This window comes from Nilaparvata lugens, chromosome 1 (genome assembly GCF_014356525.2).
Source record: "Nilaparvata lugens isolate BPH chromosome 1, ASM1435652v1, whole genome shotgun sequence".
NCBI classification, from domain to species: domain Eukaryota; kingdom Metazoa; phylum Arthropoda; class Insecta; order Hemiptera; family Delphacidae; genus Nilaparvata; species Nilaparvata lugens.
In genome coordinates this window covers 72005017-72021357 of record NC_052504.1, presented here as the reverse complement: position 1 = coordinate 72021357, position 16341 = coordinate 72005017, and the positions used below count along the sequence as shown (strand labels likewise).

The 16341-nt window shown below is 30.9% G+C and overlaps 1 protein-coding gene across 17 annotated transcripts in view; it reads right to left on the bottom strand.

Annotated features, from left to right (window-relative positions):
* LOC111053438 (leukocyte elastase inhibitor-like) overlaps positions 1-16341 on the bottom strand; it is a 98906-nt gene that overhangs the window by 9053 nt on the left and 73512 nt on the right. For 6 of the 17 annotated variants that reach the window (XM_039442130.1, XM_039442135.1, XM_039442120.1 and 3 more), the window contains exon 8: positions 1779-2780. The exons of the other annotated variants lie outside the window; for them this stretch is intronic. In XM_039442130.1, the coding sequence (XP_039298064.1) occupies positions 2572-2780 (209 nt within the window). In that variant the 3' untranslated portion in view covers positions 1779-2571. Of the gene's footprint in view, positions 1-1778; positions 2781-16341 lie in introns of those variants that run through there. 17 annotated transcript variants of the gene reach the window in all.

Here is a 16341-nt window from a genome sequence, read left to right as displayed (position 1 = left end):
CTCATTAGTGCAAAAAGTGATTCCAATGAGATCAATGATATGTAGGAGATTATTTATAATAATATGTAGACACATTGAATTGTAATAACAAATATGAATTATTGATCTCATTATGATATGTTCGAAAATCTGAAGTATTTTAATAGAAGTAAAATGAAAACTAATCAGGTTAGTTTTAAGGGGATAAAGGAATCATACTTTCTGTCTCCATGAAAGATGTAAGAATCATACTGGATAAGTCAAGTTTTTAGTAAGAAATTGGAATAACAACTGTTCAAGTAGGTCTATTTGAATGATGGACTTTAATGGAAGCCGTTATTTTATCATCAATTTTTGGTTAAAAATTTTAATCATTATAATTGATACTAACTTGGAACTGGGGATTATGAAAAATATTAGTTTTAGGTTATTTTTGAAATTTAGAAGTAGATAAAATGATGATTTCATGTTATGCTCTAATGGCACGCTTGTTTAAGTCAAACTTGAAATAAATATCATAGAAAAAACGGTTACTTTTGAAATGAGCAATTCTCTCATGTCATGTTTTCAAGTTTAGATTTGTTAGTATTGAGTTGTATTCAAGGTTTCACGTTAGGTTTGTAGTAGCCTAATATTACTATTTTGCTTTAAAGTGAATTAGACCGTATTCAACTAGTAATCCAATAAAAATATTGATATGATACAGTAATTCACACTTCAAGAGAGCATTGACCTACTTTTCGAACAAGTGATACATCGTCTGCTCTCAATATGAGCAATTCCGATTGTTGTACTTCTTATACTTCATAATAGGACGCTCTGAGAAGGGGTCTATAAGTCAAGATTAGAACTGCAGCGAACCTGGTGGAAGATTGTCATACTGATTCAATTTTAAATGCGGTACATTCAAAATGCTTCAACTCAACAACCTTGCAAAGCTTACTTTTTTCAGTTTTACATTGATCAATACAGTCTTTCATCCTGTTGCAAAGGAACTCTCACTCGTAGAATGAACACAATAAATTATTTACTTATTTTTAATGCTTAAATGAAATTGGTTCTAAAGTAACTCAATTACTAAAACATGATTGAAATCATTTAGGTACCTACACTTTGCATTGCACAACAGAATATAATAGTCTATTCTATAAACTATAGAGAAAAACTATATTTATACTAAAGTAGGCCTAGTAGGTAATAAAAAGTTACTGATAACCATGGTACCTATCCGCAGATACCGTACCGTATAACCAGTAAGTGATATGCTACCGTATGTAAATATTAAATGAATGTTTCTAGTGTGCGGTACCCATTTGGAACATTGATAATTTCTAGAGTATGGTACCGTACGGTAGCCTAATCTCTGTGGAATGTCATGAAAATTAAATTTTAATAAATCAATGACTTTTTTTTCATGCACTGGCTCACCTTTCAGAGACAGAGGTAAAGGAATAACTGTAATAAAGCAATGTTTAATTTATTATCGTCGTTTATTGTTGAATATTATTATATTATCAGTTTTGGTCCATTTTATTTGGACAAAAACTATTTTTTCTCATTGACCTAATGATTAATGAAAAATAATGGCTGTGCAACATTTGAGGGACACGCATCACAAACTTACAATCACGAGGGCAATGGTGTAGATATGTTCCTGAAGGAACGAAGTTCGAGGGAAATCATGACGATCTGGAGAAATCCAAGCACATGTACCTACTATAGGCCTAATTATTTTCTCAAATCTGCTAAAATAATTATAGGACAGTAAAGTAGGATTTTTGGGATCAGTGAGGCGAGAATTATCTGTAGAGACTAATTATATTACGGTATTGCACAAAAAGAAAGCATTCAGCTACTACTGAAATCTTTATATCTTAAATTTGTCTTCTGGGGATAGTTTTGTCTCTTGGAATTTTATCCATCCCTGTACGAGGGAGGCCTCCCTTGCTAGAGAGGGAGCAAGAGAAGCTTCCTGGCATACCTATGAAGATGACAACCCTTGTGAACAAGATTTGGTGAATCTTTTTAGTCAATTTTTAATAGTTACCGGTACTTAAATTCCAGTCATATTGTAGCCTACACTTAATAAGCTATTTATGAGAGACGATGACGGGTGCTGCACTAACATCAAAACTTGTTCAATTCCAACAGTCTAAACACATCAGCAGTCCACTGATGTTCTGTTCTCAGTTCTGTACGTATGGTCAGTAATGCATATAATATTATCCAAATTGGATAATATTATCCAAAAAAATAATTTGGTCCAAAAATTAGATTTTTCGCTCCAAAACGTAAGCAGACGCAGCACCCGACTTCAACTTACTTACTTCAACTACTACTGTAACATAAATACAACACATTTTTTTATCACAAGTTTAGAGTCGCTTCTCGTATCCCCTCCGCCATAGCTCCTTGAAAATTAATAACACAAATTATACCGATAACTGGAATACTACATAGTGAAATGAAATCATTATGACTGAGTTTTAGTGAACATTTTTATATAAAAAATGACCAAAAAGATACACCAGATCTTTTTCACGACAGTTGCATCTTCATGGTTGAGTCGGAAACTTTTCAAACTGCCCTCCATTATACCCTGAAATGATTAATTGAGAGCTCATCACATTCACAAGTAACACTATCGCTGTAACTGTCATGCTCTCCGTTGGCATTCGGCGAGAACCGCCCGACAAACAACGATACGCAGCTCACCCGACTCGAGATCAAAAACATGAACGGGTGATCAGCTAAGAATTCCATTTCTTCGAACAACGAACTTTTATTTCGAAGAATTTGCGCTGAAACAGATATTTCATGTGCAAACTAAGTTCTCTTACAAAACTTTGATCATGAGTGATAAAATGTTATCATTAAAAATTTCACTTTTATCGGTAACTGGACATTAATGAACAATAATTCTGCAAATACTGCGAATAATTTATTGCTATTGAACAAATTTTAACCAAGCCTTAGAATATAGTTCTGATTGTTTGAAAGAATAATGTAGGCTAGAGTTATGTTAGAGTATGCTAGAGTTAGCTCTTTAAATATACTAAATTGATAATTTTTAGATATGAATAAATATAATCTGCTCCTAAATAGATTATGATCATAATATGTAATACAAAGCACGGTATTTATCTTTGGTTTTTTCGGTGGTATCCAATAAATATACCAAATAATAGGTAGTAGCCTGCAAGCTTTAATATTGAAATGTGAATAGAATTATGAACACTATTATAATAAGGAAAACACCTTCAAATACAAATTAACACCTACTATTAATATATTGGAAAACATTTGCAAACAGTCAGAGGTTATAGAAAGCTACCGAACGTGTTCGTAGATTTCCAATGGAATTTGAACTTGAAGCCTTGTGCATACCACTGCGAATCGCATGACGGCGACGGGAGCGGGAGCATTTTCAAGCCAAGCTTAAATGGTAGAAATCGTCCACTAGCCATCGCCGTAATGCGAATCGCAGTGGTCTACACAAAGCAGTCAGTTTTCAAAGCATAATAAGAATACATTATTATTATACAAAATAAAAAAATTAAAACTAATCTTCTATTACTAAAAATAGAGTTTTAGCATAATTGGAAGCATGGACGGACATCATGCATGAGAATACTGTAATCATAAATACATTTAGAAATAAGACATAAATATCTGGATACTTTATCAGCAACTCAATGAATGAGTTAGCCTCTGAAAATGCCTGAGAATAAGGCTATGCACCCATCACACGTTTGAAGCCGTTTTGTAATGAGAAACATGAAAGGATGATCAGCTGTAAATTCCTCATGTCGCGGAATGAACAAGCTACGCTGAGCAAAGCCAATAGCTGAAACCAAATTACAATAAATCCTGTGATATCGAGCATTTAATCAATTCATTTTACAGTTATTGGTAGATCATATTTGTCTCTTCGCATCATTTCTATTTCTCAAGTATTGGAATAAATTATCCTCAGAATAATATAATATAGTTCCTCTTTGGTGCACCTGAGCAATCATACGCAAAGAAGCTTGGTCTAGAAAGTCGTTCACTTTGAATGGACAAAGTTGATACTCAAGATAAGATTCCCATCAAACTATATATGTTTTTGCATTAAATGAATGCACAGCATAATACTTGATGAGCAATAGCAGAAATTCAATGTGCATAAATTCTAATGAAAATAAGACTGCTACGAGTTTTAGCTGAATGCATTGCAATTCTAGAGATGATTGTGATTACAAAGATAGATTTAAAAATAATAATACTGAAAAAAAGATGAACGTTATAATAGAATATTGAAAATTAAATTAATACAGATTGATTGATTTGCTGTAAAAATGCTGCATAAATCATCACAGTAAGCTAAGCAGCAATTTAATTACAAAATTATTGTACCTAGTATTAGTAAGGCATAATTTAACAACATATACAAATATACAAGTACAGTGACATTCAAAAACGTTCAAGCTGATTATTATTTTTTATTTAGATTCCAGTAGATACCATTTTAAAACCTACAGGCTAGAAATAGAATATTATTGCATTCATTAATTTATAATCGTGAATACAATAATATTGAGATAAGACTACAGGCTGAGCCAAAACCTTCCGTGAACCTTTTTTCCTATGGAGTTGAAAAAGGAGGAAGGACAACATTGATTGACAGAGAAAACGATTAGATAATAATGAGATTTCATGAGCATTCATACTTTCAATTTGTTAATTATTTATTGTTTTTCCAATACTGTTTAGTGATACAAAATTGAAAATGAGTGGACGGACAATACTATCAATTACTATCACTAATAGCACCTTACAAATGAAAAGGATCAAAATTAAAATAAAAGTTCAAAACTGGAAATAATATACATTATGAGTGATGTGTTTCACTAATACCAACTTATTATGATTTCATTGTATTCCAAAAAAAAATGATAGAATGTAATTGAAAGACTAGAAAATACCTCTAAAAATAGGTGAACACCTTGAATTCAGTAAAAGGCCCAAGATTTATATCTAATCTAGAATGTAATCACAGTATAAACAGTCATAGCCAAAAAACATTTTTGATTACTATAATTGAGTGGATAAAATTCGTTCCAATGTTTCAATAACGATTTGATACGCGCAATTAAAATAAGAAGAACCAGAGCCAAAATTAGATAAATGATATTTTCAAAGGCTGAATATACTTAATCCTATCTCGCCAAATCAGACTACAGTTATACTCGTATATTTTATTGTAATTTTATTTTTGCAAAAACATTTAAAATCTATAAATGATCAACAGTGAAAATAGTCAACAGCAAATATAACTTAAAACTTATTTACTAATATTATAGAATGAATATTTTAAAATCTTACATTTTTCAAAAATATCAGATACGTTCTTAATAATTATTTATTATAGTAAATTACGTAATATTATTTTAAGTTGATAAAACTAGAAACAGTTACAGATGGAATTAAATAGAGAATGCATTTATTCAAATTGCGGTGCTACCAATTTTTCCTAAATCGGTTGGATAGCATTTAACACCTATTAACCTAAGGATAGTTGTCGGCTCCAATGTAATAGATTCTTGATAAACTATGAATGGATCTATCGCCTATGAATGAGAAATCCAATTTTCAGAGCAAATGAACTTATAATCTTCAGATGAATTTTGGCAATATACTACATAAATACACAAAGAACAATATCTTACAAGCCTAAGCATTTAAAGTTACTACGAGCTAAATACTTATCCAGTTTGTATGGTTGAAAAACAGTGGCTATTGGCTTGTATACACAATAAACAATATACGGACAAAATAGAACACTATAAACTGTTTAAAACTCAATTTAAAACATTCATAAAATCACTTAAACAGAAAATTATTCAGAGAGCACAAAATTACAACACACACAGCCAGCCATTTTTCTAGAGAAGAAAGAACAGGAAAAAACCTAGCTACCAGGAAGAGAGCAAAGCTTCTAGACACCTCAACGTTACAGACACGTCACCAAAAAATTATAAATTACAAGTTTAGAATTCACATTTTATATTTGTTCTCAATAAAACTTTATTTTGAAACTGTTATTTTAAATTTTTATATATCATCTCTATTTAAATAAACCATTTATCTATTAATTCTATTAACCCAGCCTCGGTGACACCATGGAACAATGCAACAATCATTTACGATAAAAAATTCTCAGTCAAAAAGTTTGTCCGTATATCGATGACTCTGATATTTACTATAAAGTTTCATAGATCTCGAATTGAAGATTCGATTCCAATGTGAGAAAAAATGTAATATTACAAATACCCCCCTCTTGACATAAAAAAATTCTACTGTTTGAAAAATTGTTGAAATTAAATTTGAGAACAGTAACAATTTTTTCTATAAAAACATTACATGTCAACTATAATTGAAAATTATTATAAAAATTCATCAATAGCATTTGTTATATGTTTCCAACCAATATTTCAAAGTATAGAATATCAAAATTACTTTTGATTTAGCTTTATAATTTAAAGGAAAATATCTCAACAGAAAGTTTAATATGTAAAGAATAGTTTTTTTAAATTGCACATAAATTTAATAGATAGAAAATTTAATTTTTTATTGCTTAAAAAAAATTTAGTATGTTGAATAAAAAAATTATTATTATTATTATTTTTTAAATGAATTGATGAATTGTTACATTTAATTTTCACAGAAAAATTTCAATAAATCAAAAAATATTCATTTCTTTCACTATTGACGCAGTTGATTTTATCGATGCACATTTTGGAAAACAGTCCGTTAAGACACTCAGTATGATTTTCAGTTAAGTGTGACTCCAATGTGATGACGTTAGTGTTGGGCTGATCCGAATACTCGTAGTGTTGGGCTGATCTGGATGCACGTAGTGTTGGGCTGATACTTGTAGTCGACTGATGCATATCAAACTCGATACAGGTGACATCTCAGTTAGCATTGCCTCATGCTTGTAGTAGACGGCTGCATACCAAACTCAATACAGGTGACATCTCAATTAGCATTGCCTCATGCTTGTAGTAGACGGCTGCACACCAAACTCGATACAGAGTCACATACATTTTGTATCATATTTGTAATTATACAATGTACATTTCAGGCTTGAAATGACAATGTAATTCGTTTTTTGGAAAAGAGATAGACGCTGCATACAGGATTAATTTAGGTGAGGATTAATTTAGGTAAGGTTTGGTTTTTTGATATTTTCAGCTTTCAAGGTTTAGAGTTCTGCATACAGGAGTAATTTAGGAGAGGATTTTTGAATTAATTCTTTCATGATACTGTGACTGTTATTCTGAATTTAAAGCTGCGAACGTGAACATGGATGGCAATTACCTCCAGGTAATGTAGTAGTGTTGAAGTTTGAGATACAAAGTCAGCAATAAGCGTTGGCATTGTTATTGGCGTATGCTTTGGTGTCGGCATTGGCATCGGCGTTGATATTGGCATTGGCATCAGCATTGGCGCAGGCATTGGCGCAGGCATCGGCGTAGATTTTGGCATTGGCATCAGCATTGGCGCAGGCATTGGCATTGGCGCAGGCATCGGCGTAGATTTTGGCATTGGCATCAGCATTGGCGCAGGCATTGGCATCGGCGCAGGCATCGGCGTAGATTTTGGAGTTGGCATCAGCACAGATTTTGGCGTAGTTATTGGTGTTGATATTGGTGTTGACATTGGCGTAGTTATTAGTGTAGGCATCAGCGTAGATATTGGCGTAGTTATAGGTGTAGATATTAGTATAGATATTGGCGTTGATATTGGCGTTGACATTGGCGTAGTTATTGGTGTAGGCATCAGCGTAGATTTTGGCGTAGTTGAGTCACACTAGTTCGAAAATCACCCAAATGTTCTTAACACTCTTCATGGCATTCACTTGTTGCTGATTTCGAGATTCACATGATAATTATTTCAATGTTTATGTCTGTGCTGTACCTGTTATCTTAAAATGCTTATAAACTAAAAAGAAAAATTTTGATTAGGCTATCAATACAATCTAATACACATGAAAATTACTTTTAAGTATTTAATCAATATAAAATTGAAATTTGTTAACATCTTATTATACAGTCAGCAATACATAAATTGTGAAATATGGAGATATCAATTATAAAATTTCAATAAAAAAAATTTCATTTCCATCTATTCATTGTTCAAATATTTTATAAAAAGCAAATTATTCAATATTATTAATCATCGTTTGTTGGATACTATAGTTTATTTCGACTTTTCAATGTTCTAAACACAAACTACATTTCATGACAAAACTTTACTATCAATCATTAAACAAGAAATCATTCAAAACATCAATAATATTTTGCTTCAAAGGCAATCAATATTCATAATTAATCTGCATCTATGGCAATCAACATTATTAATTATTATTTTGCATCTATGGCAATCAACATTATTAATTAACACAAAAAATATTATCTCATTACTGCCTCTCTAAGTCATAACCTTCTGGTCATTTCTTCTTTAGGCAATAATGGTTTTCCATCTCAAAAAACAATCACATACCAGCAAAATTCTAATCAACAAACCCCACTAAAAATTCTACATACACTCCAGCATCCATTTCAAACGATAATCAATCATATCAAAATTTATAGAACAAACAGTTTTAAAATTTTGAAAAAGATATCAATTACAAAAACTTTAGAAAAATTTTAACCTTTAACTCATTTCAATTGATAATATAACACAACGTTTTTATTCAATGAAAACATTATTATTCAAGTTAACTTTCATTAATACATCACATATATATGGCTACACAGTTCATTAATACTTTCAAATTTTGAAGTTTATTTATTATAACAAAAGAATTTATACATAAGAATAGATTTCAGCATGTTCTAAATTGAACCATTTATTTTTTAAAATAATTTATAATTTAAAGACTGTATAATAAATACAAACATTTCAAGATTACAATACAAAGATGATCAAGATGGATAATGGGTAAATAAGTTCCCTAAAAAATACAAACAAGAGAAAAAGAAAATTTGGGTAAATAAATTTCCTAAATAATACAAGGAAGAGAAAGATTAATTAGAGCCTATCCTACATGTCAGTACTGAACTTTCATAAGGAAGTATATTTAATAAAATATACTACTATGGAATTTTGTAAATTCCAAGTATGACTCTAATTTGTTATAATTGTGAGCTATCACTCCCACAAAAACAACTGGTGAAGGAAAAAAATATGTTGACTATTGTGACTGGGTGGAGAGTTTCTAGATGTCTGTAAGGCAATGTGATAGCAGACTCTAGTATCGGACCACAAAAACAAAAGTATGCAAAAGTTTTTACAAACATTTGATGTTGCAGTCTTAAGGTTTTTATATCGCAAACAAGTAGGTCAGATAATCGAGTCCAGCCGTATGTGGTTCACGCCCACACCTCTAAAAGAATCACACCTACTTGTCTACCAAAAATCCAAAGTATTGGACAGCAAAAAAAAAAATAAAATGCAAAATGGGTTAAAAGCCCAGAAGAAAACTATAACCTAATTACATATGGCTTATGGCACGATATGCAATGAAAGATGAGAACATGGGACATAATTTGCTCTGAAAAACCTAATTACCTAATATGATACCTGAAAAAAATAGACATGATTAAAATATGTAATACATGATGAAAAAATATACCACAAGCAAACAATTATTTACACTACAATGGATAGATTTTAGAAAAGTTAAGTTTTATCAACAATTTAAAGATTAGGAAAATAAGCTACTATTTTAACTTCTAAAATTATTTCAGAATACAAATTCAAATGACTATGGACAAGATTGGTTAAGATATGCATCATAGAAGAATTTTACTGAACATTACACAAAGACAGGAAAGAATCGAAATTTGAAAAGATTAAGGGCCAAGAAAAATAGGCTACAGGAAAGAAAAAAGACACAATTATGGACTCTTACCATACACTGCGTAGCGATTATGCTATTCTGAATCCCGGCATAACACAGGATCCCTAATCATTGTGTGCTTTCTGATGGTATTTCTTCATCATATATTGATTGACTCTCACAATTTTACCTGTACTTATCTCTTCAAGTTTGAAACACCCTTTATTGAGATCATCTCTTACTATGTAAGGTCCACGATATTTAGGACACAGCTTGGCAGAAAACTTCTTCAGCTTGCTCGACAAAATGTAATTTCGAATTACAACTAGATCATCAACCTTGAATTTATACTTGGGTTTATTATGCATATTCTGTTTGAATCTTCTGATGACACCTCCATTCTTTATTCTGTACAGTATTCGTTTGTTTCTGATACCTTCTTCTTCAAGTTCAAACTTATTTTCTACAGGATATTTGATATACTTAAAAACAAGATGTGCCAATTTATGATTCATCATAAGCTCCATGGGTATGTGACCAGTCGATTCATGAAAATTGTTGTTGATGACAAATTCAACCTTGTCAATATACTTGTACCAAATGTTATGCTTATTTACAGGAACGTAAGTTCTCAATATGCGATTGACCTCTTTCAATGGTCTTTCACTAAGATTTGCCTGGGGATGATAAACTGAAATGTAGTAATATTTTATACCTAATCTTTCCATAGATTCTTTCCACAATCTGCTTTGAAAACAAGTACCATTATCACTGATTATATATTCAAATTTACCAAATTCATTTACATATTTTTCAACAACTTTTACTAAATTATGAGCGTTAGCCTTAACTATAGGATACAACTTTGTAAACTTAGTAAAGCCATCATGAATAATGCACATCCATTTGTACTTGCCACCTGGTAATTCTCCATAAACATCAATGAACACTTTGTGATGTTTTTTCTCAGAAATTATGGTATGCATTTCTAATAATTTCTTTTCATTTGATGTCTTTACAAGTTGACAATACTTACAGTATCTTATAGTTTTGGTAACAATCTTTTATGTAAAAAGTTTCTTCAATAAATTTGCATGTTTTTGATATACCGTACCTACATGACCTAATCTTTCATGAAATTCAACTATCAATTCTTCATACAGTGCTGAAGGCACACAAACTTTCCAAAAACTATTCTTTCCAGATTTTCTAGTGAACAAAAGATCATCATTTACTTTAAAAAATTTGTTGATATTCAAATTACCTGTCTCTAACTTTTCTCTTACATTTTTTAACCAAACATCATCTTTTTGAATTTCTTTGATCTTCTTTACTATCTCGATTAACTTGTTGTCTTAATGATATTTAATACCTTGAATTCATTTGAATTTCGATTTTCTAAATTACCTTCATAATCAGTTCTAGAAATGATATCTGGCACAATGTTATCCTTTCCTGCTACAAATTCCCACTCAATATTAAAATTCTGTAATGCAAGAATCCATCTTCCCAAACGACCATGTCCTATCTTACATTTTTTTAAAAAGGTCAAGGCTTTATGATCTGTACGGACAACTATTTTTTGATTACCAAAATAATTTTGAAGTTTCATCAAGCCAAATAATACAGCTGAACATTCTTTCTCACATATTGTGTAATTTAATTCAGATTTCGTTAAGCTTCTGCTAGCATATGCAATGACACAGTGTTCCTTATCTTCACCTTCCTGAAATAACTCAGCTGCAATTCCTACATCACTGGCATCAGTGGCCAAAATGAAATTTTTTTTATAATCAGGATGTTTCAAGATCACACAGTCGATGAACCTATCTTTAATTTCTTGAAAGGTATCATTATCTTTTTCAGTCCAAATGAATTTATTTTTCTGTAAAAATTACAGAGACCTATGAATGACTGCAATTGTTTCAAATTTTGAGGAATGGGAAATTTCTGAATAGCCTTTAGCTTAGAGTCATCTGCTTCAATACCATTTTTACTTATAATATAACCCAAATACTTTATCTTATCTGCAATAAATTTCGATTTATTCAGTTTCAACTTCAAATTACTTTCCCTCAACTTATTGAATAATAGTTCAATTCGACTGATATGTTGTTCAAGAGATATACTAGAAATGGCAAGATCATCAATATAAGCAATAGTAAACTCACAAACCTCTTCACCTAGCATTTTGTACAAGCACTTGATAAATTCAGAACCACTAATATTCAATCCAAATGGTAGATGTGTATATTGATAAGTCTGTCCAAAAACATTGAAAGCTACATACTTTTTGCTATCTTCAGTTAATTTTACCTGATTGAAACCTTGAGTGAGATCAAAACTGCTAATGTAGTTGCACTTATTGAAACGAATGATCAAGTTATCTATTGGTTCAGTTTCTGTAAAATCCCTTATTATGTACTTATTTATTTCTCTTCCATCTAAACATAATCGAATTTCATTATTTGGCTTTTTCACTACTACCATAGGGCTTGTATATTCAGAGCTACCTGGTTCAATGATTTTCTGATCTAACATTTTCTTCAATTCTTTCTTGACTTGATCTCTATACTGATATGGAATCGGATAACTCTTCTTATCTAATTTCACATCATCTTTCATTTTAAGTTGACATGAATAGTCTTTTGCAGATCCAGGACTATCAGAGAAAATATCTTTGTTATTTTCAAATACTTCAATTAATTTGTTTACCAATTCAGGAGATTCATCGCTTAGCTGTAATCTTAAATTATCAATCTGCTGATTCCATAAAGTATCAAACGTTTCTTGGTCTCTTACTATGTTAACATGAAAAAGTCTATTGTACTTCAAGGTATCCTTTTTTATAAATGGAAAACAACAATCTTTCAATGATATCATATTTTGATTAAAATCAATAATTGCTCCAGCATCTTTTAAGAAATCACAACCCACCAAAATATCTACATTTAAATCTTGAACTATAAGAAAAACTATTGGCAATTCCAACTTATCAAAAAATACTTCTAACATAATCTGTTTATTTACCTTCTTATGTCTCATACCAGTAGCTACAACTATACTTACATTAGGAGCTGGTACTAAGTTCAACTTGAGATTGTTTTTCTTCATTTCATCAACAAGTTTCTCATTAATTACATTTACCTCAGAGCCAGTGTCAATAATCATTTGATATTTCTTATTGAAAATTTGTACTTCTATTTCTGCTAAATCATATCCAGTAGGTGGAGTATTCTCTTGTTCCTCCAATAGTTCATTAAAAATACAACCTATCATGTATGGTTCTTCTTGACAAACAGTTTCAGATTTACTCATAGCTTCATCTACCTGAATTTCTGGAGTATGTACCATATTTACACTTGATGCTTTAATATGACTTTCTTGATAACTAGGCATTACTTCATTACTTAAATTCTTACAGCTATTTTCTTGCACATGAATTTGACTGATTAATTCTGGCTTTCTTACTTCAAACCTGTTTGAAGTTTCAGAATCAAAATTTATTTTATTCATGTCTACAGTTATATCAAAATTTGACCTTTCCTTAACTGGGAGAGCAGGGCTGTCGTTTCGTCGTCCCATTATTAGTTTAAAGGAGCATTATATCTTGGACGATTTGCATTTGTCTGTTTTGAAGTTTGAGCAGGCATATAACCTGGCGGTGGGAAGCTGAAATCTAACTGGTAGTTGTTAGCTGGTCGATTTGGATTTGATTGATTTGAATTCACAAGTTGATGATTTCTATTATCTCTGAAATTATGCTGAAAATTTTGATCTCTATGACCATTATTGTTTGGTCCATTTTGGTACCGTCGATTTTGGAAATAATTCCTACCTCCTTGATACTGCTTATTATTATCATGAAACATCACACCATTTGAATTCTGAGACCTATTTCTATCATCCCTATGTTCACTCTGATGAAAACTTATTGTTTTATTTTGACTTCCAGCTTGAGCATTGTTATGATCACGGGGCATTTGTCTGTTTACTTTGTAAGTGTCAGTATTGTCAAACTCATTCAACAAACAAATAAACTCATCACTAGTCTTAATGTTACGAATAATAGCAGCTGTAGATATGGTTTCATCAAAATGACCTTTCAAAAACTTGAAAATAGTATCTTTATCTAAGGCTGGAATTAGATTCTTAGCAATGTTGAAACGAGAAATATAATACTCCGTAAGATTCTTAGATAAGTTTGGCTTATATTTTCCAAATCTCAAATCATTTCTAGCAGATGACTGAATGTCGTCTGACCACATTCTAGCAATGAATTTCTCTTTAAATTCTTCAAAGTTATTTACATCAAAACGGATGAAAATCCACCAATCACGATGAGCAAAATTTGAATTAAAATTGTTTTCCAAAATGCCCTTAATTTTGATCCAGTTTGTGATTTCATTTCTCTCAAGATACTCGGTTAAGTTTACTAGGAAATGCATTGGATTCTTTTTGTCAATTTGCATTTGGAATTCAAACCTATCGAAATTACTATTGTTACCAGTATGATTACACATCGGTTTTGTTGACATGTTAATTTTATTTATGTTTTTCCTAACCTCAGTTATAGCAGCAGTATTTTCTTGACAATCTATTTTCAAAGAGGATAATATCTTGATTTCCTTGTTTACTTTTTCGTTTAATTCTACAACCTCTTTTTCAACATGCTTAATACTTTCATTATTTTCTGCATTGATAGCATTTTGTGTCATATTTTGTTGCTCAACTATGATCTTATTTTTATTTACTCTTTCATTAACCTCATTGACCCTATCAGAAACTTGAATGATTTTGTTTTGCATTGATTTTTCTACATCTAACATTGATGTTTCAAGATCATTAGTTTTCTGCTGTAGATAACCTATTTCTTTGTGGTTTTTACTTAGTGTGTCATTTATCTCTTTTATTTCCCGCTTTGTACTAACCTGATCTAGTCTTATGCTAGCAAATTCTTGCTTCATATCATCAAACCTAGCATTTTGCTCTTGTTTCAAATTATCAAATCTTTGTGTTAGGAACGCTATAAGATTTATATCATTTTTAGCTCCTACCATACTTGTTTCATTTGATATTTCTACTACTTTCTCATGACTTGTTACATTTGAAATGTTTTCACTTACATCTACACTATCGTTTGAGTCATTGTTTAAGGTTAGGTCTAAATCTTGTGATTCTTCATCTAAGTTTTGGATGTTTTTACTGGATAAAACTTCATTATTTTTATTGTTCTCCATCTTGCTACTGTGTAAAAAATATTTACTCATTAGAACCTGAACTTTCTCGAATCGATTTCCCACTCAGCAGCATCTCCCATTCATAATTCATCAAGATATCTATCCTACCAATATTTTTTTTTACAACCAGGGATATATTTTGTAGTTTGAGTCCCACACCAGGGCGTACCATTTGCCGTGCTACCAATTTTTCCTAAATCGGTTGGATATCATTTAACACCTATTAACCTAAGGATAGTTGTCGGCTCCAATGTAATAGATTCTTGATAAACTATGAATGGATCTATCGCCTATGAATGAGAAATCCAATTTTCAGAGCAAATGAACTTATAATCTTCAGATGAATTTTGGCAATATACTACATAAATACACAAAGAACAATATCTTACAAGCCTAAGCATTTAAAGTTACTATGAGCTAAATACTTATCCAGTTTGTATGCTTGAAAAACAGTGGCTATTGGCTTGTATACACAATAAACAATATACGGACAAAATAGAACACTATAAACTGTTTAAAACTCAATTTAAAACATTAATAAAATCACTTAAACAGAAAATTATTCAGAGAGCACAAAATTACAACACACACAGCCAGCCATTTTTCTAGAGAAGAAAGAACAGGAAAAAACCTAGCTACCAGGAAGAGAGCAAAGCTTCTAGACACCTCAACGTTACGGACACGTCACCAAAAAATTATAAATTACAAGTTTAGAATTCACATTTTATATTTGTTCTCAATAAAACTTTATTTTGAAACTGTTATTTTAAATTTTTATATATCATCTCTATTTAAATAAACCATTTATCTATTAATTCTATTAACCAAGCCTCGGTGACACCATGGAACAATGCAACAATCATTTACGTTAAAAAATTCTCAGTCAAAAAGTTTGTCCGTATATCGATGACTCTGATATTTACTTTAAAGTTTCATAGATCTCGAATTGAAGATTCGATTCCAATGTGAGAAAAAATGTAATATTACAAAATGCTAATTAGCTGTTAACCTAGTTAAATCCTAGCTGTTAACCCTGTTGTCAATGTCTGCAATAGCAGAAGTCTTCGTGGTGATTTACAGCATTTATTTAGGATTTTCGTTAAATCATAATTATAAACTAGAAACAGTTCAAGTATTAACTTCAAAAAATTGGTTAGAATTAGGCTACCTGAGAACCGTAATAAAATAATTCAATAATGCCAAAATTATAGAAAATTAAAAAACTAT